This window comes from Microchirus variegatus, assembly GCF_963457635.1.
Source record: "Microchirus variegatus genome assembly, chromosome: 16".
Classification (NCBI taxonomy): Eukaryota; Metazoa; Chordata; class Actinopteri; order Pleuronectiformes; family Soleidae; genus Microchirus; species Microchirus variegatus.
This window is the reverse complement of record NC_139817.1, coordinates 25,094,870-25,120,992: the sequence shown is the minus strand read 5'-3', so window position 1 is coordinate 25,120,992 and position 26,123 is coordinate 25,094,870. Positions and strand designations below refer to the sequence as shown.

At 41.2% G+C, this 26,123-nt stretch overlaps 3 protein-coding genes across 9 annotated transcripts; 2 read left to right on the top strand and 1 right to left on the bottom strand.

The window, feature by feature from the left end:
• Nucleotides 1-1,148: 1,148 nt before the first annotated feature.
• On the bottom strand, nt 1,149-4,719 carry atp23 (ATP23 metallopeptidase and ATP synthase assembly factor homolog). Its single transcript, XM_083903255.1, has 6 exons — nt 4,506-4,719; nt 4,235-4,280; nt 2,893-2,974; nt 2,625-2,762; nt 1,899-1,982; nt 1,149-1,815 (listed from the first exon to the last, which is right to left on the bottom strand). Exons 1-6 carry the CDS (start codon nt 4,651-4,653, stop codon nt 1,612-1,614), a joined length of 702 nt encoding a protein of 233 aa, XP_083759381.1. The 5' UTR covers nt 4,654-4,719; the 3' UTR covers nt 1,149-1,611.
• rpap3 (RNA polymerase II associated protein 3) lies at nt 4,653-11,967 on the top strand. Of its 3 annotated transcripts, XM_083903254.1 has the most exons (17): nt 5,257-5,382; nt 6,724-6,885; nt 6,985-7,158; nt 7,247-7,357; nt 7,659-7,786; nt 7,870-7,991; nt 8,078-8,148; nt 8,235-8,369; nt 8,521-8,648; nt 8,806-8,927; nt 9,208-9,278; nt 9,372-9,461; nt 9,858-10,060; nt 10,553-10,742; nt 10,922-11,019; nt 11,114-11,214; nt 11,309-11,967. In XM_083903254.1, exons 2-17 carry the CDS (start codon nt 6,733-6,735, stop codon nt 11,392-11,394), a joined length of 1,983 nt encoding a protein of 660 aa, XP_083759380.1. In that variant the 5' UTR covers nt 5,257-5,382; nt 6,724-6,732; the 3' UTR covers nt 11,395-11,967. The 3 variants fall into 3 exon arrangements, with proteins under 3 accessions (XP_083759379.1, XP_083759380.1, XP_083759378.1); XM_083903253.1 differs by lacking the exon at nt 5,257-5,382 and adding an exon at nt 4,653-4,775 and having other exon boundaries at nt 9,208-9,461; XM_083903252.1 differs by having other exon boundaries at nt 9,208-9,461.
• Nucleotides 11,968-13,988: 2,021 nt separating this feature from the next.
• LOC310938097 (NLR family CARD domain-containing protein 3-like) lies at nt 13,989-25,747 on the top strand. Of its 5 annotated transcripts, none has more exons than XM_083902525.1 (11): nt 13,989-14,045; nt 15,456-15,605; nt 16,408-16,527; nt 17,137-17,247; nt 18,465-18,667; nt 19,548-21,336; nt 21,865-22,041; nt 22,174-22,347; nt 22,838-23,011; nt 23,136-23,309; nt 24,281-25,747. In XM_083902525.1, the coding sequence occupies exons 2-11, from the start codon at nt 15,457-15,459 to the stop codon at nt 24,288-24,290; spliced, it is 3,081 nt and encodes a 1,026-aa protein (XP_083758651.1). In that variant the 5' UTR covers nt 13,989-14,045; nt 15,456; the 3' UTR covers nt 24,291-25,747. The 5 variants fall into 5 exon arrangements, with proteins under 5 accessions (XP_083758651.1, XP_083758650.1, XP_083758653.1 ...); XM_083902524.1 differs by having other exon boundaries at nt 19,545-21,336; XM_083902527.1 differs by lacking the exon at nt 16,408-16,527 and having other exon boundaries at nt 19,545-21,336.
• The last annotated feature ends 376 nt before the right edge of the window (nt 25,748-26,123 follow it).

Genomic DNA, 26,123 nt, shown 5'->3' with positions numbered 1-26,123 from the left:
CAAACTCCACCGCGTTGTTGTTGTGGAAGAACTTCCCCCAAAGTCACTCATCGACTCTCGGAGGTTAATTTTTTTTTTAAATCCTCTCACAAGATTTAACATTAATTATAAATTGCAATATTCTTTGTCAAGGTCAAATCTCCCTCTTGTGACTTGGAGATGTTACTTTTAAGCTGCTGTGACTGATTGACTTTCAGCCACATTTTTGGCTGAATCTTGCCCGGTGATTATTTTAGGTTATATCCAAATGACAAAGAAAACACACGTCACATTCAGCGACTCAGGACATGTCAGATTCTCTTCTATGCAGCTGTTTACCAAGGTGAAAAAACACTTTTTCTGGGGCATGAAAACTCCAGGGTAAAGTGGGTGACAGGGTTATCTAGAGCAGGATTTATGCACTTTTAAATAGTCATGATTTTAAAAAAAACATCACTGGGGGTTAGTGAGGTTATCACTGTGTGATACTGGAAAGTAGAGCTGCAACTAAGGATTATTTTCATAATCGATTAATCGATGAATCGTTTGGTCCATAAAATGTCAGAAAATGTTAAAAAAACTTTGATCGGTGTTTGTCAAAGTTGGAAAAGTTGGAAAAAAATGGATTTCTTTGTTATGTGGAGCAAAGAAACTGAGAAAATATTCACATTTAAGAAGCTAAAACAATCAGAAATCTTGTTTTAATCATGAAAAAAAGCTTCAAACCGATTATCGATAATCAAAATAGTTGCCGGTTAATTTAGTAATCGATTAATAATCGATTCTCAATCAGCTCTACTGGAAAGGTTTCTCTGATGCCGAGCACAGTAACATCAGTGCTTTTACTTTGAAACGTATTTGTGACATATGCATGATTTAAATGCTGTAACTGTTCCAAAAGACCAATTTTCACCATCTAGGTTTGCTGTCAAACACCTGAACACCTCGCTCACGTCTCATACAATTCTCTCGTCAATAAATAAAAGAAAGTGAGACGTTCCACAGTGCAGATGCACCGCACACACAGGCCTTTATCACCGATAGCTACAGTAGAATAAGCTGTGACTAAACACACCGACAACAGAAAGTAAAGAAGACAAACGTGAAAGTTGTACTTTTTCAGTGTAATCAAACTTTATTTCAAAAACATCTGATTCTGTTTAACTTAATTATAATACTCGCCTCTATTTACAATAAACAGACGGGTGACGACACGGTTGGCAACAAGATGAAATGTCAGAGAAACCCTGTAAATCCCTTTGTCAAGGGATTTTTTTTTAACAGAACACATCGACGGAGGAGAAGGAAACGGAAAAGGATTTCCTTAAAAGCACCCACAGATCACCTAAAATCAAATAACAAACAAAAAAATCACTTTTGCCTCAACAAATACTTTTTAAAATAAAGAATTAGCATGTTTTGGCTACAAAATGAAATGTACCCCGACTCCTTCATTTGCTCCAAAATTCCAAGGACAAATCCTTCTCTGAAAATCCTTTCTGAAAAGACGTGATCGCGTTCAAAGTCAGTGTGTGGAGGCTGTTTTCTGCCGACTCAGGCCACGCTAAGCTCTTGTGTCAGCTTCACTTCCAGTCACAGGCCCCTCGGGAGGTCAATGAGAACGTAACCACGTTAAAGGTTTGCATAATAGCGATCTCTGCTCTCGTAATCTCTTTGGGCAAACTTGGCGTCCCTCTTGCTGTGTGGGATTCTTCCGAAGGGCGCGTGGTCGTTGAAACACGTGTCGAACACCTCGTCCACTATTTTCCCCGCCTCCTCTCTGTTGATTTTCCTCACGGCCAGGATGGAGCGGAGGGCGCGGTCTCGGACGCATTCCTGCCCAAAGACATATCGCGAGTTAGGGGTTGGACACAGGGACACAAAGACACAAAGATAGATTCTTGTCTCAGAGCAGGTACCTGATGATGCTCCTTCAAGCCAAAGTTGAATCTAGCGGCTTCAGTGCTGAAGGAGCAGTCTCCACTGAGGTTAGCTGCCCGAATCTGAAATAACGACACACACAAAAAGCTCCGACTTATTCTTCACAAGCTGCAATTTTATTTATTCAGAAAGGGACGAAGTAAGGGTAAGGGAATCGCAGGGTACCTCATGATACGACACGCGGTACATCATTTATTTATTTTAATACGATTCTGTGACAATCAATATATTGCAAGACAATCGTATATCTGTGTAACTGAAGAAAACAAAACGTCTGTGAAGCGTTAAAAGTGCAGGATTTCTCTATTTATTCACAACACGGAAAATAACGTGCATCAAGTCTATCTGTATTGAACGTGGACGGGGCATCTCTTAACGTAGCTTTCTCTGCCATTATCCTGCAATACCAAAGTCTGTGTTAGGAAACTATTAGATATAGATTTTTCATTACTGTTCACTGTTCATTAAAGGCAACAATCCCTGTAACAATATGTATTTTACATGTGTACACCAATAGTAAGTTATGAACTGTAACACAGAGCAGAGACAGTCCTCATGGTGACTGTATGACACCTACACACACTCCTAACTGGGTCAAAGAGAAGATGGAAATCGTCTGGAACATGAATATTTTGACAAAGGTTCCCAGAACCTAAATAAAACTGAATGAAACAGTTAATGTATCTAAACACAGTTTGACTCACCTCAGAACAAGCCAAGTGTCTGAAGTTGTTGAACCAGTCCACGTGAGCCCGGCAGTGATCGAAGGCATGGATGAGCTCATGCGTGACCACTCGGTTCATGTGGGACTGCTGGTGGATGTTGTTCTGACATAAAACAATCTGTAAACCAGAGGAAATGACATCACTGACAGAAAGACATGTTCTTCTAAAGCAGCTCATGCTACAATATGTGTGTGTATATATATATATATATATATGTATGTATGTAACTGCTTATTATCTTTCCTACTTGAGAAGAAGTGGCGTCAAAGCCACCGCTGACCGTCCCGTCACAATCTTCACAGGAAAAGTGTCGATCTTTCAATACTTTGCTGTGTAAAGAGGACAAAGTTCAAATCACCCGGGTGTCATTCAAATGTTTGGCTACTGCTGCAATAATCATGTCACTTTTTCAGAATCTAATAGCAAATCAAATCGATTTAAATCACTGTTCAACAGCTTTAAAACCGTCAAGAAAGTGACCGTGAGGTGAAGGGAGGAAATCTGAACCTTGGTTTTTGCATTGGTTAAAATATATAAATATATTGGCATGAGTTTGGCATTTACCTTATCCATGTTCTTTCTGCACAATGAGAGTGTTGTGTATTTGACATTTAGCTCGCTGTGTTTTATATCCATCTGTTTTTTTCCTGGCACGCAAAAAAAAGGACTAAAACTAGGGCTAACTATTAGGCTACGTTTACACGAGCACTGGTATTTTTAAAAAACGGAGACTTTCCCCTGCGTCTGTGCCTTTCGTTTACACACAAACAGCGATTTCGTCTCTGAATACGATTCTTTCTAAAAACTCTGGCAAAAGTGGAGATTTTGGAAAACTCCGTTTTTGCCTTTGCATGTAAACGGAGAAAAACAGAGTTTTAGGCGATCTACGCTCCAAAAATGCAACCTTTTTACATTTGGTTATGCTGCCACCCACAGGCTTGGCGTAGTTATGACGGCTCTGGACAGCTTATTTATGCGGGTTAATTAATTTTTTGAAAACGATGATGTGTGCACAAAGTTATTTTGGAAAACGGAGGGAAGAAAATAGCCGTTTTTAAAAATATCCAGCAAGTGTAAACGTAGCCTTATTTTCCTAATCTTTTGATTATTTTCTCGATTCATCGAATACTTGTTTGGCCTGTAAAATGTCAGAAACAGTTTTAATGATTTGAAGAGCTGAAAAATCAGGGCGCTTGTTTTTAACATTTAAAAATAATAACAACACTCAAATCGATTAATCGATTATCAAAATAGTTAATAAGGCAATCAGAAATGGCAGACTTTCCCATTCACAACAAGCCTCTGGCGGCCTCTGTTGGTCATGTTGGCAAGTGCAAGTGCGGAAGCGCACACACACAGAGCCACCAAAAACAATACTTCACTCTCACTCCGTGGGATAAAGTGATAATGAATTTAGTAATCGCTTAATAATCGGAAACAGGACCTAAGTATGTTAGCTGGAGTATGCTGCATGGGCTAACTTAACTAACTATATGTGTTTACATAAATATGAAAAAACTTAAAGTTGTTCATTATAATTGTTCAAAAACATTATAAAAAAACAGTTGCATAACACCACAAATACTGACCATCCTGAACTTTGCATGGCACTGAGGAGGAGTTTGGCATATGGACCTGAAGGAGACAGAGGCCGGTTAGAGCTCCATGTTGTCACCAGCTGACAGAAACCACTGCTAGCTAACGCTAAGCTAACGATGATAGTAAACATTGCCTTTGCACTGATATGTATTTTCACAATCACAACGGAAAGAAGCCTGTGTGTTTACAGTGTTTGCGCTCCTTGCTGCTACACCTATGTCACTGTCTCTGAAGGGCTAATTAGCCAGCTCGAGTACTCACTAGTTTCCATTGCGAAGTGTAGCATGTTACGACACTTGTGGTTGAATGTGCACAGACCGGCCAAGAAGGACTGGGGCTTGCTATTTACGTTCTTCCGCTCCGGGAATAAGTCGTATCCGTATTCCTCTTCTTGTTTCGTCTGGTCCATGGTGACAAATGCTGCCGACAGTTTGGGAATACGAGCATCAAGTCCGCCGCTAGCTTCCTGCAGCTAGCTACAGAGGTCGCCAGTGTTGTTTGTAGATCACGTGGTCACTTTAGGTCACACAGGTAAGTAACCGTTGTTGTTTTTAATTATTATTATTATTATTATTCGCTCTGAAACATGCACGTACTAATGTGCAATCTCTTTGTTAAAAATAAAACCTATAATAAAATTTATAATCGAATATACACTTTTTTTTTTTTATCAATGACGTATTCTTGACCATACCGGCATAGATCGTCTATGCAGAAAGTCCAGACAAGATGACAACTTTACGCTGTGGAACCAAAAAGAGGAGCCCCACTAAATCCAGAGACACTTCGGTCAACTGGTCTGATGCTGAATGCCAACGCCCTCTTCACAAATGCGTTTGTTTTCATTTTATTTTCAGATAAATAGTCTACGTCATTCGAACCCCATGGGCTACGACGTTATAACTGATATTATATCGCTATAACAATGCTCAAATAACGTTCGGTCGTGGAGCATACGATCTTTGGTGACGTCGTTCGTCCGGCAGGAAGTACGTCACCGGAAGTGCTGGCTCACCGCTGTCATGGCTCCGAACATAAACAAGAAGCACTGAACAGCGACTCGTTTTGTTGTAGCAGTCTTTAAAGTGACACTTTAACTGTTTAACTGTGTTTAATCAGCTGCGGAGAGACGTGACAGGTACGTTACAAGTTCCCATGAACAACATTATCATTATTCTCCTGTAAAAGTTGGCGTGTCTGTTTGCTAGCTATGTGCTAGCTGTAAACACGTGATAGATAGATAGATAGATAGATAGATAGATAGATAGATAGATAGATAGATAGATAGATAGATAGATAGATAGATAGATAGATAGATAGATAGATAGATATTGAGTCACTTTGTCATAGCAGCTCCATTTGCAGTGTCACAGAAACAACAATAGAAGCCGTATTTATGTCGTCAATAGCTAACCACATTAGGCACATAACAATGTATTAAGTATTAATGGGCCCTTTGCACAGCCGTAATGATTACAGCTCATATTCTGAAATTAATATCAATAGTAAAATATCAATTAAATGATGGCTGCGTTTCATTTATTTTCCTGGTTCACGGTCTAACTGTTTATGACTCTTGTCTTGGCTTTGATGGGATGCAGCAACACCTGTGGCTGGGAATTTCATCTGCCTTTTATCTGTGCAAGGTAGATTGATTGATGCATTGATTAAATTTGATGGCGTGGATACTTGACTAGTAGTGAGGAGGAACAGGAGAATAAGAACTGCAGATGCAAACGTCTAGTTATGATTTAGAACTTCAAATTGTGGAGGGCAGCATTACCCCTCTTAGTGTGCAGCATGTCGTAAATTAGAAGAGGCAAAGGACAGAGGAGAAGGCAGTAATTCAAACATTACAACAAACAAACAACAAGACAAATACATGAGAGACTGCAGGAAGGAAGTAAAAGAGGGTAAAAGACGACAGGGGAATAAAGAGAGGAGGCCAAGAATGCTGAAAAAAGTAATCGATGATTGAATGCAGAAGAAGGAAATCATGTAACACTGGATGTCAGCTGTAGTTGAACACCATTAGTAACTAACTTGACATTGCAAATTGTATTATCTACCAGATGCACGTTTTCTAGACCAGCTTGAAATTTTTCGCGAAGTGTTATCATGGATTGGAGTAGAGATGGCTCAGTTCTATAACAACACGTGTTACTGCATCTTGTCATAAACAGCCATTTTAAAAACCAAATAACAACAAATAATCTGCTCCTAAAGAAATGTACAATTCACATTTTTTACAGCAGGTGTGTTGTAACGTATTTATGTGAAATACAGTGTTTGTTTTTGATATCGGATCCAATGATTTTGACCCGTATTGGACCAGTATATTATTTTCTTTGGCATATTTTGTTCCTGGGCTCATTTTATTCAATGAAATACTTTCATCTTACCGGTGAAAACTGACTTAGGCACAAATACAGCAGCAAGAGTAATGCATTTGCCCATACATCAAATGTCTGCTTCACAGAGTCGCAACATGTCTGGGGCAAGCAAAGTTGTTGAGTTACAGCTGGAGATGCGGCAAAACTTGGAGGATATGCAAAGCTACGTGAAGGAGCTGGAGAGCTGGGAGTCGGACATGAAGAGGAGGGACGATGAGCTGCGGACTGAAGGAGGCCAGGAGGATGAGGTGTGTTGCTGCTGTACGCCTTTGTCCTCTTCTGGAGCAGGTAATGTTCTGGATGTTCCTCTGATGTCAACATCAGCGTCTCTCTGTCCTGTGTTGTAGAGGAAACTCCCACCTGTGCGCAACCAAGACTACAAAACAAAAATGAGGGATAAGAAGAAGAAAAAGAAGAAGACGGCAGAGCCTGCTAATAATGGCGATGCAAAAACGGAAGAAGACAAACAAGCATCAAGAATAAAAGCCTTTGACTATCGATCATGGGACAAGTTTGACGTGGTAATTGATGCGTTCTTTCAAAGTATATTTCACATGTGCAGAAGTCCAGGAAAAGCTGATTTAAGATTTATGCGGTTTTGTTTTGCAGGACAAGGCTCTGTCAGAGATGGATAAAGAGGAAAGTCCAGTGGAATCGAATGAGTCGGACTCAGAGGAAGCTGCACGTGATACGGAAAAAGCTCTGACTGAGAAAGAAAAGGTAAAACATTTTTGTTTTGTGATTAGTTATTTAATTGTTCCTATGAAAGACATCATTATAGCAACATATAAAGGACGAGAAACAACAATAAAGAGCTATTTGTGGTTTCACTACACTCTAGATGTGATGTTTGATATTTTCAGACCATTTGGAGAATTGGTATTGCCTGTGAAATGGACACAGAATGGTTCTTCTCTATTTAAATTTTTTTTTTTTTTTAAATAGTCTTTGAAATAGTCTTTAAAACTATGGATTCATTTTAGAGTGCATCACTCTTAAAATATTTAACTTTTATTTTCAGGGTAATGTGTTCTTCAAAGACGGGAAGTACGACGAAGCCATTGAATGTTACACCAGAGCGATGAGCGCAGATCCTTACAACCCCGTGCTTCCCACAAACCGAGCCACATCCTTCTTCAGACTCAAAAAGTAAAGCATGGATCTCATAGTCGCTGTTTTGTGCTTTGTTTTTTTCCCCTCTATTTTAAAATGTGACGTTTGGCTTTTTGCAGGTACGCTGTGGCGGAGTCGGACTGCAATTTGGCCATCGTTCTGGACAGCAGCTATTTTAAAGCGTTCGCACGAAGAGGAGCTGCACGCTTTGCCCTGAAAAAATATGAATTAGCATTAGAAGGTGACAAACTGATCTGAAAAATTGTTCAGAATCTCTTTTAATCTTGAGCGTACCACTAACACTAACACAAATCTCTTTCTAACTAGACTATGAGATGGTTCTCAAGCTCGACCCTGGAAACACAGAGGCACAGAGTGAAGTGGAGAAAATCAAAGAAGTGAGTGTGGAAACAAGCTTTTTATTGTCATTGCACTTTCTCAAACCTTCTCTTTAGTCAGGTCCTTTTCTGTCGCTGGTTCTCAGGTCCTTGGGCAACAGACTGTGACTGTACAGAGTGAAGCGCCGCAGCCAGAGGAGGCTCAGACAGTCGACTCTGAGCAGCAGAGACTGATGGAGGAGCAGCAGAGGAGGCAGGAGGCCGTTCTACAAAAAGACAGGGTAAAGCTTTTCTGTGGTTTTTACTCTTTGGATTCAGTGTTTCTGTTAGAATCCTAATCTTGAATGCCAATCTACCTATTCAGCACTGTGAGTTTTACATTTACATTCTTTTAGCAGTTTTGGTTGATGTTTTTCTGAATGTCCCGCACAGGGGAACGCTTATTTCAAAGAGGGCAAGTACGAAGCAGCCATCGAGTGCTACAGCCAAGGCATGGAGGCAGATAACATGAACGTCTTCCTTCCCGCCAACAGAGCCATGGCCTTTCTCAAGCTCGAGAAGTAAACACAACAGCAACATTGTTCCCTTTCATTGTTTCAGCTTTGTGTTTTCGTCTTATTATTTTATAGCAACAAACAAATATCATTGTTTAAATGTGAAAAACAGCCACATGTATATGGCCGGCTAACCTCCATCTGTCTTTCTGTTTTGTTGCAGGTATGAGGAGGCAGAGGAGGACTGCACTAAGGCTATTTATCTGGACAACACTTACTCCAAGGCCTTTGCTCGCCGAGGCACAGCCAGAGTCGCTTTAGGGAAACTGGAGGAGGCTAAACAAGGTGTTCTGTTCAATGATGTCTGAAAGAAAATGGCATCATTCTGTGTTTTTGTTTTGTATCTCTCAGAAGCTGAGAAAACTATATTTATCTTTCTACGGTTGGTTTCACATAAGCCAGTTATTCCTGTTTCATTTCTAAAGTCTCTCCCACCGGACATGGAGAGAGAATTTCACTGACATTGGAACTATATCATTGAATTAATTTTTGCTTAAATTTGCACATAAATATCGAGAGTTTAAGTCATTGATTTTAACAAAGACTGTGCGTGTGTCTTTCTCAGATTTTCAGGCAGTGTTGAAGCTGGAGCCGGGAAACAAACAGGCATCGAATGAACTCCAGAAACTGCAAATTGTAAGTGTTAAAGATATACACATTCTCTCCGGTTACGAGGTTGACCAGAGTGGACGCGTCATTCTTTACTCGTCTTTCCTCTTGTTTTGTCAGGTGTGTCCCAGCGGCCTCCTTCAAACAGAGGACAACAGTCAGAGGAGAACAGTCGAGCCGATTGACAAACCACCACATCTGCAGTCAACTGTGAGTTTCTCCTTTTTTACCACTAATGTTTTAAGTCTTTCATTTAATTTTCATTCAATTCTTTCTTTCTTTTGATCAATGAAAGAACCTGTTGTGGTTCAAAGTATGTAATTAGATCCTGAAATCATGACTCCACTTGACAGAGCACAGAAGACTCAACCACTATACTATAGGTTTTATGGACTATATGTGTGAGGAAAAGAGTCACTCAAAAAGTACAATTAAAGTAAATAATAGAGGTAGTAAAAGCAATTAAATACAGAAATATGATCTTTATGAGGTGATGTAGGATGTAGCAAACAGGAAGCTGGCACTACATCGTTAAAGTAAGTGCTCATTATTTTATCATGATAACCAGATCACTCTGACATCATGGTGTCCAATTGTGCTCTCCAGAAACCTCTGAGGAGGATTGACATCGAGGAAGTCGGCGGTGAAGCAACGGTCCCTGAGGAGGAGTCAGCTGGGTCCAAGTCGTTAGTCCAGGAAGTGATGAAGGAGCCTGAGGACGAGGAGTCATCGCCGCTGTCCACGTCACCCAGCGCCAAGATGATGAAAATCGAGGAGATATCGGACACTCCCTCGCTCACATCAGAGCAGTCAGTAACACTCTTTCATCATTTGTTAAAACCATTTCACACATGATGGTGGTTACTTTCTTCATTTGTATGATGCTTACGTTAGTTCATGCATGACACAGTGGTCACATGCCTCTCGCAGTCTCACTCCAATCACAGCCACTCTCTCACCGAGGAAGTCCAGTTAAATAACAGCTCCTGCCTCACTCGTTTCTTGCTACACCAGTGCTGTGTCACACTGCTGCCACTGGTAAAGCTTTGCTGCCTCCACCATCATACCATCTATATCAGAATCTAAATCCCTGTTTCCACCAAGCAGTCCAGTCCAGTTCGGTTCAATGTGGTACCAAAATGTGTTTCCATTTTTAAATGTCAATAAGGTTACTAAAATAACCAATCTGTGCTATCCCCAGAAGAATGAATGTTGATGTAATGTTGATTATTGTGTTTGTTTGTGTATTTGTTTTGTCGATTGCCCAGTAAACACGTTTCCCTGCTTGTGTTTCCCCCCAGACCTCCTCCCAGCAGACACAGCACAGAACCACCAGCGCAGATGGAAACTGTTCATGGGCCTGACACACAAACCAACGCCTCCTCACCAGGAACAGACCTGCCTCCTCCTCCACCAACCAGCAGCTTCCAGCTGGAGACCGACCTCCGCAAGATCAGACAGCAGCCTGAAGTCATTTACAGATATCTGAAGGTAAAGCTCTGCGTTAGAGAATAACAGTGATCGTTTTATTGCTCAGTCGTCTGGCAGCTCTTACATCTTACTGATGTAGAGCGTTTGCTCAGAGAGGTTCAATCTAGGAGAAACATTTCCAGTATTTAACCACTCTTTATCCAATAAGAAGCCAGGAGTTTTCATGTTTTCTCTTGTAGCAAATCAATCCAGAGGCGTATGCTAAGATTTTCCAAAACTCCCTCGAACCTGACGTCCTCAATCAGATCCTGAAGACGCTGCAAGAATTCTACATAAAGTAAGTCATTTAGGAAAAAAAGAACGTTGATAGGAAAACCAAACGGAGCTGTGTCAGTTGTTTTCATTCTCTAATGAGATCTTCTTTTGTGCAGAAATGAGGCAGCAGCTGTGACACTGGGGATCCTCAGCAGTCTAGCAAATGTGAAGCGCTTCGACATGGCCGTCATGTTCATGTCGTCCGCAGAGAAGAAAGGTAGCACGTCTCTTTGAACACTGTAAATACACTGCGTCTTCATCGCATGCACACGTCGCCATGTTGATCATTGATGTGCGTTTCTCTTCCTCAGTGCTTAAAGAATTGTTTGACTTCCTTCACCAAGCAGAGCTGGAAGAATCGTCTGTCGCAGCGTTACAGAAGAAGTACGCCGTTTGACGCTTAGGCTGCACACGTTAACAGAAGCGTCTCTGTCGACTAACTCTGACCAAACAACAGACCAAAACACAAACTCAAACACAGTGAACAGACACTGTGGGCCAGAAATTAACATTTAAATAGAGAATGTATTGGATGCTCCACTGTTCCTCCACAGCAATTAGTTTCCTTAATCTCTGATAACAAATCATGGTCATTATGATGACAATATTACTTTAAGACTTTATTCTTGTAATATTGTTTTGATATTACGACTTTATTCTCCTAATATTATGACTTTATTCTCCTAATATTACGACTTTATTCTCCTAAAATTATGACTTTATTACCACTTTATTCCCTTGATATTACGACTTTATTCTCATAAATAATACTCATAACACTCTGTCGTACTTGGATTTAGTAGAAGCAGACGCTCCAGTATTGAAGCGATGCTCCTGAGTGATCAGTGAGCTCTTGTGTTACAGCCATGTTGGTGCATTGACGTCACTCGTTTGTTGGGACAATGTCGACTGATCTCTGTGAGAACTTTACCGACACAGCATGTTTGTCTCGTTGTTAAACCAGCGTCAAAAAACTAACAAAAAAGTAGAGTCTGCTTTGACTAAAGGAAACTCTGATCTGCTAATGTAGAGTTTGGGAAAGTGATGAACGAATAAAGGCTTGTTTTGTCATTTTGTGTGTGGGTTTTAGCTGAGTCAGTGAGAATTGTGACGACTAGAGAAAGATATAATCTGAAAGAGTTCTGCATTAAGAAATGCATTTGTGGTGTGCTATCAAACAATACGTAAATATTAGCATTTAAGCTCAATAGCTTCCAAGTCATGTGGCCTAAATACTCCAAATCGAACTAGGCTGCCTAGTCAAGGCACACCTCTTTTAATTCCATTATAATACCTCCCATATTTTAATGCATTTTTAATGTAAATATTAGCATTTTAGCTCAAAAGCTTCCAGGTCATGTGACCTAGGGGGTCAACATCAGTGTAGGACGGTAGAGCTACACTTGCTGTATGAGACACACATTTTTTATACAACATTTTAATGCTTTTCATTTTGGGTTAGGGTTAGTTGTTTTTTAAAAGATAAAAATCATTTCCATCAAACCACTCCCGTCGTTTCGGTGTGTAAATAGTAGAAAAGTAAAAAAAATAATAAATGAACCACCAATAAATAGGTATCTATACAATATATGATATAAGTATTATGTATATATGTAGTACTTGTGGGACTGTTACAGTGTTAGGTTTCTTCTCGTCGTTCACTTGCTGTTTGTTTACGTCATGGATGTATTATATGAACTGGAACTTCCGTTCATTCCTATGAAGCTGCTCACCCAGCGCGTATGCCAAAAAAGTTTTTGACTTCAGTGTTTATTTCCTGGTTACGGGGCCCATAGAGCATGCGCAGTAGTGTCACTACCATAACGAGCCGTCCGCGTTATCGACTTGCTCGGCGCGTACATGAACAGCGAAAGGCATGATGGGAGTACGCTAATGACGTGCGCTCGCGGATTTCATGAATACCGGCGTCACGTTAACTTCGGCTTTTAACCATGGATTTGTAATTAAATGCAAAACCAACGATATCGAAGTGAATATAGTGAAGCTGAAAAGTACAATGACGGAGTTAGGTTTAAAACGATCAATAAAAAATGGTTTATTTGAGTTAGGACCGTGACTATTACTTTATATGTGTTACAGGAATCATGTTGTTTTTGTCTGATTTCCCTGATATACTTGTATAATTATTATTAGGAACAATAACAACGTGTTAAAGTAGGTTTAAAACTCCCGATTATTTCACTCAACACGTTTATATTCAACTATAATTTGCGTGTTCATCACATTTAACAGTAACTTTATGAACCGATAGTGACGATAAGACAAACATCCTCCCCGGGAATCAGTGGTGAAGTGACCGCAGGTCTCAGTGCATCACACGGTCACAGCTCCACAGTCCACACCGTCATCAGTGTCACGATGTCCGGGACTGAACACAGTGATAAAGTGCAGCATGTCAGTCTCCTCTCCTCAATGAACCCACACAACAGCTCGTTAATACATCGATAATACGTTTTAAAATAAATGTTAATGAGCGCCGAATAAACAACTAAAACCTGCTTTGTCATAATATTTTAAAATGTAAACGAAACCCCCTCATTGTCTTCATTTATTCACATTTCTCATGAAGTTTTCATATCGTACGGTTCACTGACAGCAGCGCTGTTCCCGAGACGCCACATGACCGCGCTTTGCTGTGCTCGTACACAGCTGTGAGCACGAGTCACTCTGAGTCACTCTGAGAAATAAGATTTGTCTGGGCTTTTTATGGCCTTTAGGAATGTTTTTCAAACATGAAACTCCATATATTAAAAAAATATAATGTAAAGATTTATAAAAGCCCGTGTCCATGTCTCGAGGTGTCCTGTGGACACTTTTACACGCGTCTCTTTTACTATTGTGGTCAATGGGAAAATGCTTTTTGGGCTCCATGGGATTTTTTGTTGCAGTACCCACAGTGGCCACCATGCAAAAATTGTCTTCAAGGCAGAGGGGGCGGAGCTCTATCCAGTTCAAATTATACATCCATGGCTGTAAATGAAAGTGAAACAAATCTCCATTTTAACTACGCAGCACGAATACAGAAAGGTGAGTGTCTACGTGATTATAATGATAAATTATATTTACACATGATTATAGAATGGTTTAGTGCGTGTGTGAAGTACCTTAAAGTGATACTTGAGTAAAAGTACGTGTATGTGACCAGTAAATGACTTTGGTAGAAGTTTTTAGTCACTTTTTTACTCACGTAAAGTATATGACATTTACTGTACTTGAGTACCAGAAGTTAAGTTCTGATATAAAATATACTACTAAATAAACGCTGCAAGAAATGAAGTACAGACGCGTGTATTTTATACTTAATTACAGTAACGAAGTATGTGTACTTTGTTACATTGAAACGCTGCTTAATTCTGTAGTATTTAATCGACAAAAAAAACAGTGGTATGAGGTACTTTTGTACTTTAGGAGAAATCTAGGGTCAAAGTTCCAGCCAACAGCCCTTCAATAACACACAAGCAGAGGAGCCTAGCACCATCTACTGGCTGAGGAGCTCATTGACGCAAACAAAGAGAAAAAGGGCTTTTTATTAGGGCTGTCAAAAGATTAACATTTTTTATCAGATAAATCACAGGGTAGCTGTGGATTAATCACGATTTATAACCGTTCGTAAATATGCCAGAAATATTCAAATTTTCTCCTTATATTGTTGTAGGAACAGAGAGATAAATAAAGTATGTGAAAATATAAATGTAAAGAACAATAAAATACTAAAAAGTAAATAACTTGTAAAAACCTATACAAACTTAGTAAAAAATAAACATTACATTGTAAAGAACCCACATTATAAGACAATATAAAAAAAATAAAATACTGTAAATAACTTTGAAAAAACTTTTTTTTTTAAACTAAACATTGCACTGTAAATAACTCACATTGTAAACAAAATATAAAGTATAGAAGTTAAATAGTTTTCTTACTAAACCACAGCAGGAAATTCCTCATCAGCACCTTTGAAGCACTGCTTCTACTAGTTAGCGTTAGCGTCAGCTAGCATTCTGATGCTAATGTTAGCTGCTGTTAGTTAGACAGTGACTGTTAATGTTATGATTATATCATTATCTGCACCAGTAGCTCCACTTACAACTGTATGTCTTTCTTTCTTTTTTCTTCCTCTTCTAACTGATTGATAACTCCTCTTCATTTTCCTTCAGCTAAATTTTCAACTTGCAGAACGATAACTTCACACAGGTTAAAGTGAGGTGACGTAGGGCCCCGTTAGGAGATGTCATTGTTGTTTAAGGGGGACGGGGATGCGGCTGCTCACTGATGCATTCAGGCTCCGAGTGTCGAGGGGCCCCCTATCAGCTCGGGGCCCCAAGCATTTGCCTGCCTTGCCTGTAGCCATACTTTTTATATATATTAGGTTTAGAATAAGTTATTTTGCTCAGATCTCAGTGTCTGTCAGTGTCGGCTCACAGTCTGTTTCTCTGTCAGAATGACTGAAGTCCAGCAGACGAGTGACTGTATGGAGGAAGACGAGGACAGAGCAGAGACTCCAGGACGCAGCGGTCTGCCTGTGAAGAGTGACCAGTCTATGGGAGCAGATATGAACTTCAGTCATGAACCTGGAGCCTCAGACACAAAGTAAGAGACACACTTTGTCCTGTGAAGTGTGTTATCAGCAGCTCGTTCAGCTGTTTAGATTAGATTACAATCAGTGAAATTCAACCCCTTGTGTAAAACGTCAATCATTTCTCAATCACAGCAGTGGTTTCACTGTGATGTATCACAGCACAGACGCTCCTGCATCACGATCAATGGATGTTTGCATGTATTAGAAAGTTTATACATATTATAATGTTGGTTATGGTGCAACACAATGACTTTATGTGCACTGTAGTGGAGACAATGAACAGGCTGGATACAGTGACGGTCAAGTAAATGTGTCCTTTATGAATTATGACTGTGGAGGTCACACTGGTCAAAGTGTCTCAAAAAGGCCAACTTTTTGAGAAAAGGACATGAAATAATAATATTTATGATGATATTTCACTTAATTTAACATTAAAAGTGATTGTTTTCATATGGAACGAAAAAAAAGTTGACCATGTAAACGTATTTATGACATAGTAACATAGTAACATAGTAAACATGGTAAACATAGTAACATAGTAATAAAAAAACATACAGAAACAACTAATTTAGAGCTGCAACTAATGATGTTTGTCAAACCTGGCGATGTTTTCTAATGTTTTGTTTTGTCCACAAACCAAAATGATTCAGTTTTTTAATGATTTATTTGTCATATGGAGCAAATAAACTGATTTGAATGTAATCAATTTGAAATTGATTTGGGGGCCGCATGTGGACCCCGGGCCGCCAGTTTGAGACCCCTGGTCTAAACAAAGACCACAATCAGTGATGGATGTGATGTTTGTGTTTGCAGAGGTCAGAACCAGAGACAGAGAGCAGAGAGTCCAGGACCCAGCGGTCTGTCTCTGAAGAGTGACGAGTCTATGAGAGCATTTATGAACTTCAGTCATGAACCTGGAGCCTCAGACACAAAGTAAGCGACCGTTTGTCCTGAGAAACACAGACTTGGTTGTGTGTTGAACACAAATGCAAAAAAAAAACAGTTCAAAACTCGAGTTTACTGTGATTAGTTCAACAACTACATCAAACAGATTAAACTAAGGAGACGATATGGACTGAAGAATCATCTCCTTTAGTTGTTTTTAGTGTTTAGCATGAGATGATGCTTCGTACACCACGACCTGAACGAGTCAGTCTCTCTGTAACAGAGGGAGGGGCCGTCATCACCATGTAAAAGACTCTGAACTCCTTTTAAATCTGCTTTTACAAAGTTAATGCTTCTACAGCCATTTGTGTAGAGAGTGAAGAGAAGAGCTCACAGCACAGGTGAGGTGAGGACGTACAGTGTCAAATACTGAGCTAAAATCAGCAACTAAAACTCTGACATGAAGCCTTTAGTCTTTGAGGTGCTTACAAATGAAATGAGACAAAGGTGATGACGGCACCATGTGTGTGCGTGGGTTTTCTCCGGTTTCCTCCCACAGTCCAGAAACATGCAGATGTGAGGATAAGGTAAATTGACTGTAGGTGAGAGTCTCTACAGTCTGTGTCCCTGTGATGGATGTGATGTTTGTGTTTGCAGACGTCAGAACCAGAGACCGAGAGCAGAGAGTCCAGGACCCAGCTGTCTGTCTCTGAAGTCTATGAGCATATATATAAACTTCAGTCATGAACCTGGAGCCTCAGACACAAAGTAAGAGACAGTTTGTCCTGTGAAGGAGTCAGATTCACAAACACACACACACTGTGTGTTAGCGTGTCATTTGCAATAAGTTATGTACAACACGTGTTTCAGTGTAACATGACGAGCTAACGCTCACTTAGCGTTATACGTAATATTATTTGTGTCATTGTAATTTAAACATGAAATAAACAAACCACAGGAGTGGATACGTTTTATATCTGGCCACATACAAATAGATACATTATTAAAACGATTAAAATAAACATTTGGTAGAGATGACCTGTAGCCGTTCACTTCTGTTTTCCCTGAGAGAAATTAAAATGAATATGTAGCATTTTTGTTATTGTTTACAGAGCAGTGGGGGTTTTTATTTTATTCCAATGTGATTATTGTCATTTTTCTTCACCTGTCGCTGACATGTTAGTAATAAAGACATGTCTTCACAGAGACACGTCCACCTGTCGCTGACGTGTTAGTAATAAAGACATGTCTTCACAGAGACACGTCCACCTGTCCCTGACATGTTAGTAATAAAGACATGTCTTCACAGAGACACGTCCACCTGTCACTGACATGTTAGTAATAAAGACATGTCTTCACAGAGACATGTCCACCTGTCCCTGACATGTTAGTAATAAAGACATGTCTTCACAGAGACACGTCCACCTGTCCCTGACATGTTAGTAATAAAGACATGTCTTCACAGAGACACGTCCACCTGTCCCTGACATGTTAGTAATAAAGACATGTCTTCACAGAGACACGTCCACCTGTCCCTGACATGTTAGTAATAAAGACATGTCTTCACAGAGACACGTCCACCTGTCCCTGACATGTTAGTAATAAAGACATGTCTTCACAGAGACATGTCCACCTGTCCCTGACATGTTAGTAATAAAGACATGTCTTCACAGAGACACGTCCACCTGTCCCTGACGTGTTAGTAATAAAGACATGTCTTCACAGAGACACGTCCACCTGTCCCTGAAGTGTTAGTAATAAAGACATGTCTTCACAGACACACGTCCACCTGTCCCTGACATGTTAGTAATAAAGAAATGTCTTCAGAGAGACATGTCCACCTGTCCCTGACATGTTAGTTATAAAGAAATGTCTTCAGAGAGACATGTCCACCTGTCCCTGACATGTTAGTAATAAAGACATGTCTTCAGAGAGACATGTCCACCTGTCCCTGAAGTGTTAGTAATAAAGAAATGTCTTCACAGAGACGAGTTTGCTGTTCCTGTGGACGAGCAGACGTCCCCCTGTTCTCTATGTCAGGACGTCCTGAAGGATCCAGTCTCCACCAGCTGTGGTCACCAGTTCTGCAGACGCTGCATCTCCTCATACTTGGACCAGTCTGGTCCACCAGGAGACTCCTGCTGTCCTCAGTGTGGGAAAAGACCCAGGACAGGACCTGGACCACAGGGTAAGACTCGTAAGGAGAGCAGCTCCCATCGGCACGAGCAGACTTTAGAAATGGAAAAACAGGAGAAAAAATGTTTAAAAGTTAAAAATATTACTCGTGATCATGAAGATGATGGACTTTAACTCTCTGCTGCCCCCTGCAGGTTGAAGAAATGAAGGTTTACCCTAATTTTCCTGCTTTTCTATCACTAGTAACAAAGCATTTGTACCTTCTTAGTGTGTGCAGTACCCGTAGGAAGGATGTATTCCTATAGTGGAGCTGAAGAAGATTTTTCAGTTATGGTAATGCATGATAAGGAACGCAGAGGCTAACATAATACAAACACTGTGCAACATCATTAGGCACAATGAGGTTGCGCAGTGTTTGTATTATGTTAGTCCTACGCTAATGCTAATTGTAGCCGTGCTAGCTTACCTTTGGAAACAGGTTCACCAAGTTAGCTGCAAAATAGTAGGGGACCGTACCTATGTTCCCCGGGTCCTATGTTCCCCGTTTTTCCCAAAAAAGGTCCTATGTTCACCGCTTTGTATGTGACCGGGGAACATAGGACCCTTTCTCTAACCCTAACCCTAACTTTTTTCAAAAAAAGGGTCCCATGTTCCCCTGTCACATACAAAGTGGTGAACATAGGACCTTTTTTGGGAAAAACGGGGAACATAGGACCCGGGGAACATAGGTACGACCCCAATAGTAGCATGCTAATACAAAATAAATATGTGCTTGCATATCTTTCACAATGAAGTTATTCAAGTCATTACAGTGAAAATGATTGTAGTTTTTCATTTGACATAAAACAACAACGTCACAGAAAAACATGAAAATAATCCTCAGCTGCTCAGATTCTTTCTTCAGTCTGACTTTGTTTCTTGTCTTTCAGCAGATGTTGGTCTGCAGGAGGTTCTAGATGAACATAAGATCAGTCTGAACAGGAGATTTGAACATGTGACTGAAGGAACTGAAGGAAGAGGAAGTAGAACCCTCCTGAACAGGATCTTCACTGAGCTCTACATCACAGAGGGACAGAGTGAAGAGGTCAATACTCAACATGAGGTGATGCAGCTGGAGACCACCTCCAAGAAGAAGATGGTCCAGGACACTCCCATCAAGTGCTGCGACATCTTTGAAGCCTTACCTGACCAGCAGGGGCGCATCAGAGTGGTCCTGACCAACGGCGTCGCTGGTGTTGGAAAAACCTTCTCGGTGCAGAAGTTCACTCTGGACTGGGCCGAGGGTTTGGAAAACCAGGATGTGAATCTGCTGATTCTGCTTTCGTTCAGGGAGCTGAACCTGATCAGAGATCAGCAGCACAGTCTTCTCACTCTGCTCCATGTTTTCCATCCAACATTAGAGAAGGTCACAGCAGAGAAGCTCTCTGTCTGTAAACCTTTGTTCATCTTTGACGGCCTGGATGAAAGCAGACTCTCACTGGACTTCAACAGCAGGACGCTGGTTTCTGACGTCACACACAGGTCATCAGTCAACGTGCTGCTGACCAACCTCATCCAGGGGAATCTGCTTCCCTCAGCTCTCATCTGGATAACTTCTCGACCTGCAGCGGCCAATCAGATCCCTCCTACATGTGTTGACAGGGTAACAGAAGTACGAGGCTTCACTGAGGACCAGAAGGACAAGTACTTCAGGAAGAGATCCAGTGATGAAGATCTGTCCAGCAGAATCATCTCACACATCAAGACGTCCAGGAGCCTCCACATCATGTGTCAAATCCCAGTCTTCTGCTGGATCAGTGCTACAGTTCTGGAGCACATGTTGACCACAGAGCAGAGAGGAGAGCTGCCCAAGACCCTGACAGACCTGTACTCACACTTCCTGCTGGTTCAGACAAAGAGGAAGAAGAACAAGTACAAGGAAGGACGTGAGACGAGTCCACAGGAGCTGATGGAGGCCGACGGGGAGGTTCTTCTGAAGCTGGGGAGGCTGGCCTTTGAACATCTGCAGAAAGGAGACATCATGTTCTACCAAGAAGACCTGGTCCGGTGTGGTCTTGATGTGACAGAGGCCTTGGTTCACTCAGGAGTTTGTACAGAGATCTTCAGAAGAGAGAGTGTGATCTTGCAGAAAACAGTCTACTGCTTTGTTCATCTGAGCGTTCAGGAGTTTCTGGCGGCAGTCTACATGTTCCACTGTTTCACCAACAGGAAGACAGAGGTACTGCAGGACTTCTTCAGACAAGAAGATGATGATTACACTTCTCTAGATGTGTTCCTGAAAGCAGCCATGAAGAAATCCCTTCAAAGTCGAAATGGTCACCTGGACCTGTTTGTTCGCTTCCTTCATGGACTCTGTCTGGAGTCCAACCAGAGACTCTTAGGAGGTCTGCTGGGTCAGACTCAGAACAGTCCAAAAATCCTCCAGAGAGTCATCGAGAACCTGAAGAAGATGAACACAGAGAACATTTCGCCTGACAGAAGCATCAACATCTTCCACTGTCTGACAGAGATGAACGACCAATCAGTGCATCAGGAGATCCAAGAGTTCATGAAGTCAAAGGCCGGAGGACAGTTTCTCTCTGAGATCCAGTGTGCAGCTCTGGCCTACATGCTGCAGATGTCTGAGGAGGTTCTGGATGAGTTGGACTTTGACAAGTACAAGACATCATTCCAGGGAAAACTCAGACTGATTCCAGCTGTGAGGAACTTCAGGAAGGCCAAGTAAGTTCAGACAGGATCAATAACATCATCAATCAGTGATGGTTGATTAAATATTCTTCTTCTCACTCTGTGAGTGAGCTGTGTTGTTTTTCATGTTTCAACGTCTTTATTTGGTCATTTACTGTTAATGTTTCATTGTTAACTTTCTCTTTGTGTGACTTTGATTCTTTTTGGTTTCACCTAAACCTGATTAGACTCCAACACGGGTCAAAGCAAACCCAAAGACCTGATCAGAACCAGTCCCTGTTCAGATCCAGTGAAGTCTGCAGAGTAGTCGAGTGACGTTAGCTCGTTAATAACCATCAGCTGTGAAGTCAAGTCTGAGTTTGACATGAGTCCAGGACCCAGGTGTGTTCCACCTCACATGATGGACACCTCACTGTGACTCCATGGCTTCATGTCAATCACAGACTGGATTATTGTGAACTCTCAGAGACTCAGTGTGAAGTCCTGGTCTCAGCTCTGAACACATGATCAAACACTGACTGATTCTAACCAGCAACTTCTCATCTTTTATTCTTTATTCAGGTTGAGTCGCTGCAGTTTGTCAGAGATCAGCTGTTCTTCTCTGGCCTCAGTTCTGAAGTCAAACTCCTCACACCTGAGAGAACTGGACCTGAGTGAGAACTTTGCTCTGAAGGATTCAGGAGTGAAGCTGCTGTGTTCTGGACTGGAGAGTCCACATTGTAGATTGAAGAGTCTGAAGTGAGTTCACTGACTGAAGCTGCTGTTGTTTTATTAAACTTTCATTTTATTAACATTAAACTCATTTGATTCACTCTCTCACTCTCACACACACACAGTCGTCTAAAGTCTCATCTGTTATTCTTTATTCAGGTTGAAGGGCTGCAGTTTGTCAAAGATCAGCTGTTCTTCTCTGGTCTCAGTTCTGAAGTCAAACTCCCACCTGAGAGAACTGGACCTGAGCTGGAACTATGATCTGCAGGATACAGGAGTGAAGCTGCTGTGTTCTGGACTGGAGAGTCCACACTGTGGACTGGAGATTCTGAAGTGAGTTCACTGATATTATTGTATATCACCATATTTGCCGTCGGATTTTGATATTTTTTACAATATCTAATATTGAACGGAGGTCACGTGTCAGGTGTTGATGAAGCAGCATCACAAACCTCAGAGTCCATCATCCTGCACAACCTGCTACTTTGTCAAAGCTATGGTTCTGTTTCACACGCTCGGAAAAACCACGTCATTCACAATGACACGTTTTATTGATATCATCAAATAAATTCCGTAAATTCCGGACTATAATCCGCAAATTTTTTCACACGCTTTGAACCCTGCGGCCTATATAACAACGGGGCTAATCTATAGATTTTTACGTGCCAACGGCCTCCAGGGGGCACTCTAGCAGGAAGCTAGACGAAGAGATAATGCGCAGAAGAAGACGCTAGTTTGATTGTGTTTTGACGAGCCATTTTGCACTCGACATCAGTGTGAATTGTGCGTTTAAAGTGGTTATGTTATGTTATTCTTTCTTCAGGTTGAGGGGCTGCAGTTTGACAGAGATCAGCTGTTCTTCTCTGGTCTCAGTTCTGAAGTCAAGCTCCTCCCACCTGACAGAACTGTACCTGAGAGGGAACAATCTGAAGGATACAGGAGTGAAGCAGCTGTGTTCTGGACTGGAGAGTCCACATTGTAGACTGGAGATTCTGAAGTGAGTTCACTGACTGAAGCTGCTGTTGTTTTATTAAACTTTCATTTTATTAACATTAAACTCATTTGATTCACACACACATACACAGTGTTTGTTAAAGTCTCATCTTTTATTCTTTATTCAGGTTGACAGACTGCAGTTTGTCAGAGATCAGCTGTTCTTCTCTGGTCTCAGCTCTGAAGTCAAACTCCTCTCATCTGAGAGAACTGGACCTGAGCAACAACAAACTACAGGATTCAGGAGTGAAGCCTCTGTCTGATCTTCAAAAGAGTCCAGACTACAGACTGGAGACTCTCAGGTCAGTAGAGTCCAGACTACAGACTGAAGACTGTGAGGTCAATAGAGTCCAGACTACAGACTGAAGACTGTGAGGTCAGTAGAGTCCAGACTACAGACTGTGAGGTCAATAGACTACAGACTACAGACTGAAGACTGTGAGGTCAATAGAGTCCAGACTACAGACTGAAGACTCTGAGGTCAATAGAGTCCAGACTACAGACTGAAGACTGTGAGGTCAGTAGAGTCCAGACTACAGACTGTGAGGTCAGTAGAGTCCAGATTACAGACTGTGAGGTCAGTAGAGTCCAGATTACAGACTGTGAGGTCAATAGAGTCCAGACTACAGACTGTAAGGTCAGTAGAGTCCAGATTACAGACTGTGAGGTCAGTAGAGTCCAGACTACAGACTGTGAGGTCAGTAGAGTCCAGATTACAGACTGTGAGGTCAGTAGAGTCCAGATTACAGACTGTGAGGTCAATAGAGTCCAGACTACAGACTGTAAGGTCAGTAGAGTCCAGATTACAGACTGTGAGGTCAATAGAGTCCAGACTACAGACTGTGAGGTCAGTAGAGTCCAGATTACATACTGAGAGGTCAGTAGAGTCCAGACTACAGACTGTGAGGTCAGTAGAGTTAGAGTCCGTGTTGTGTGCTGTGAGAGCAGACTAGAGACAAACTTCATGATTGGACACAAAGACACAGAGAGACAACAGTCGGCCAATCAGACGAGCTGCTGGTGATCATGTGACCACAGACTAGAGCTGACCTTCATAGACGTAATGCATCCCCTAAACCTTTACTCTAACCTTAGACTCCACAACTAAATGCCTGATCCTGAAACCAGGTCTTAACCTTTAAAACCCTTTAAAGACGTGAGGAAGAGACTAAATGTCTTCACTCTATTGGTTTCTCCTCCTCAAAGGTTATGATGACATCACGTCAACAATGAGTGACTCTGACTCTTCTCCTCTGTCGTCTTCTCTCAACAGCTGGAGGTGAAGATGATCTTCATCCAGAGTCGTGCTCTGTGACGCAGCTTCAGCAGATCAGGGACAAACATCATGTGAAGGACTAAGGTTTTTCTGTGACGTCACACTAAACAGGCTTTGGTTTTACCTGCTTGCTTTAAGGACACGTCCACACGGAGAGAATATCTGTCATGTGTGAGATGATATTATAATAACAGAGACAGAAAGACCCTGTCCACTTTTAAAAGTTTCTTTTTAAAAAGCTAATTGCGACAGATCTACAGACTTTCTGTCATAAACCTAAATCCTGTCCTCACTTACATGTTACTGTCACTGTTGTTGTAGAAATGAAGTTTTATCACATTTACTCACATAAACATCACATTTACTCCAGAATATTATGAGCACGATCACTAAATTCTACTACGGGCACTTCTGCAACTGTGTTTAAACATAAAATTATATGAAATCAATACGTTTCACACCAGATATATATGTAAATATACAAGATTTATGGGATGTTTTGGCTGGTTAGAGCTTAAATCAACAGTCTTCCACTTCGAATTCGAGGGGCAGGTTTAACGAATCCAAAACAAGGATTCATCGAGCCAGGTGAAACCAATCCTGGATCAGTGCGCGCACAACTTCCTCAAATAGACCTCCCTGTCGATCGCAGATTCTCAGATTCACCGTGACAACGAGAGCGGCGCTCTTTTCCTCATTGAAAGACCAAATCAAAAAGAAAGGAAACACGACCACGATTATAAACCAACCGCAAAAAAGTGTGGCAAACCATTGGCGCCCGCCTGAATGCGTAAGTAGTGCAGAAATAAACGTTAAATCTTCCATCAAAACATCATTTACAATCTCCAAAAACGTAATATTTGGCCTCTTATGATGTTTGTGTTTTATACTGAATGCCTCCATTCATTTGTCCTGCATTCATTTCAATGTGCAGACGTGTGGTGTGTGTATTATATAGGGTGTGTGTGTGTTTTTATATTCATATGGTGTGTGTATAAATATAAAGTTTCTGTGAAATGATTGGGTTAGGGTTAGGGTTATGAGCTCAATGAGCCAATGAGCTCAAATGTTTAGATCATGACAGTGGGTAAAGTTAGATGTGATAACATTTACTGCTGAGATGAGGGATGAGATTTAATCAATCCTGGAACTTAGCCTGCTCCAGACCAGGCTAACTTAGCCTGCTTAGCCTGGTCCAGAGCAGGCTTAGTACCAGGCTAACTCCACAGGACAAATCTCCATGGTAACTTATGTCATTACATATCCTGCTTTTGTACAACCGGATCACAGATACATTAAGTCAGGATAACCAAGATATCCTGACTTAATCCCTTATCCTAGTTTTGTGCAACAGGCCTCGGGACTACAACACACACACACACACACACGGCTCAGAAAAAGACCACCTTTGATACCACACGTGATATTATGTAGTTAATTTAATAAACTTGGCCTAACTTGACTGTCATGTCTCTTAAGGTATAAGGCTTGCATTGTTTTTTTCAAATATATTTGATAAATAAATAAATAATAACTCATTGTTTTTGTATTGTTTTGTATTAGTATTTAATTATTTTTAACAATCAAATTATTACCATGAACCATTGTTCTCCAACAACAGGAAGCTGCAGGTGGACTAAGGAGGGCTGGACCGACCCAGGCCTGACACGGAGCAGGTCAAAGTAGCTCAGTAGTGAATAGACACTGGAGAACAGTCTGAGTAAAACGGAGTCTTTTGACACACATCATTATCACGTCCAAACATCACACACTTTATTATTCAACTGCTCCTACAGCGCCTCCACCTGGAGGACAACAGCTACTACACCACTGTTCCTCA

Bases quoted from the DNA above. Each gene is read 5' to 3' on its own strand.
- LOC310938097 (XM_083902524.1), top strand. From the start codon at position 15,457: ATGACTGAAGTCCAGCAGACGAGTGACTGTATGGAGGAAGACGAGGAC. The intron at 15,606-16,407 runs GTAAGAGACACA...TTGTGTTTGCAG, and splicing joins CCTGGAGCCTCAGACACAAA to AGGTCAGAACCAGAGACAGA. The intron at 17,248-18,464 runs GTAAGAGACAGT...ATGTCTTCACAG, and splicing joins CCTGGAGCCTCAGACACAAA to AGACGAGTTTGCTGTTCCTG.
- rpap3 (XM_083903253.1), top strand. From the start codon at position 6,733: ATGTCTGGGGCAAGCAAAGTTGTTGAGTTACAGCTGGAGATGCGGCAA. The intron at 6,886-6,984 runs GTGTGTTGCTGC...CCTGTGTTGTAG, and splicing joins AAGGAGGCCAGGAGGATGAG to AGGAAACTCCCACCTGTGCG. The intron at 7,358-7,658 runs GTAAAACATTTT...TTTTATTTTCAG, and splicing joins CTCTGACTGAGAAAGAAAAG to GGTAATGTGTTCTTCAAAGA.
- atp23 (XM_083903255.1), bottom strand. From the start codon at position 4,653: ATGGACCAGACGAAACAAGAAGAGGAATACGGATACGACTTATTCCCG. The intron at 2,763-2,892 runs GTAGGAAAGATA...TCTGGTTTACAG, and splicing joins TTGACGCCACTTCTTCTCAA to ATTGTTTTATGTCAGAACAA. The intron at 1,983-2,624 runs GTGAGTCAAACT...TCGTTATTTCAG, and splicing joins GACACTTGGCTTGTTCTGAG to ATTCGGGCAGCTAACCTCAG.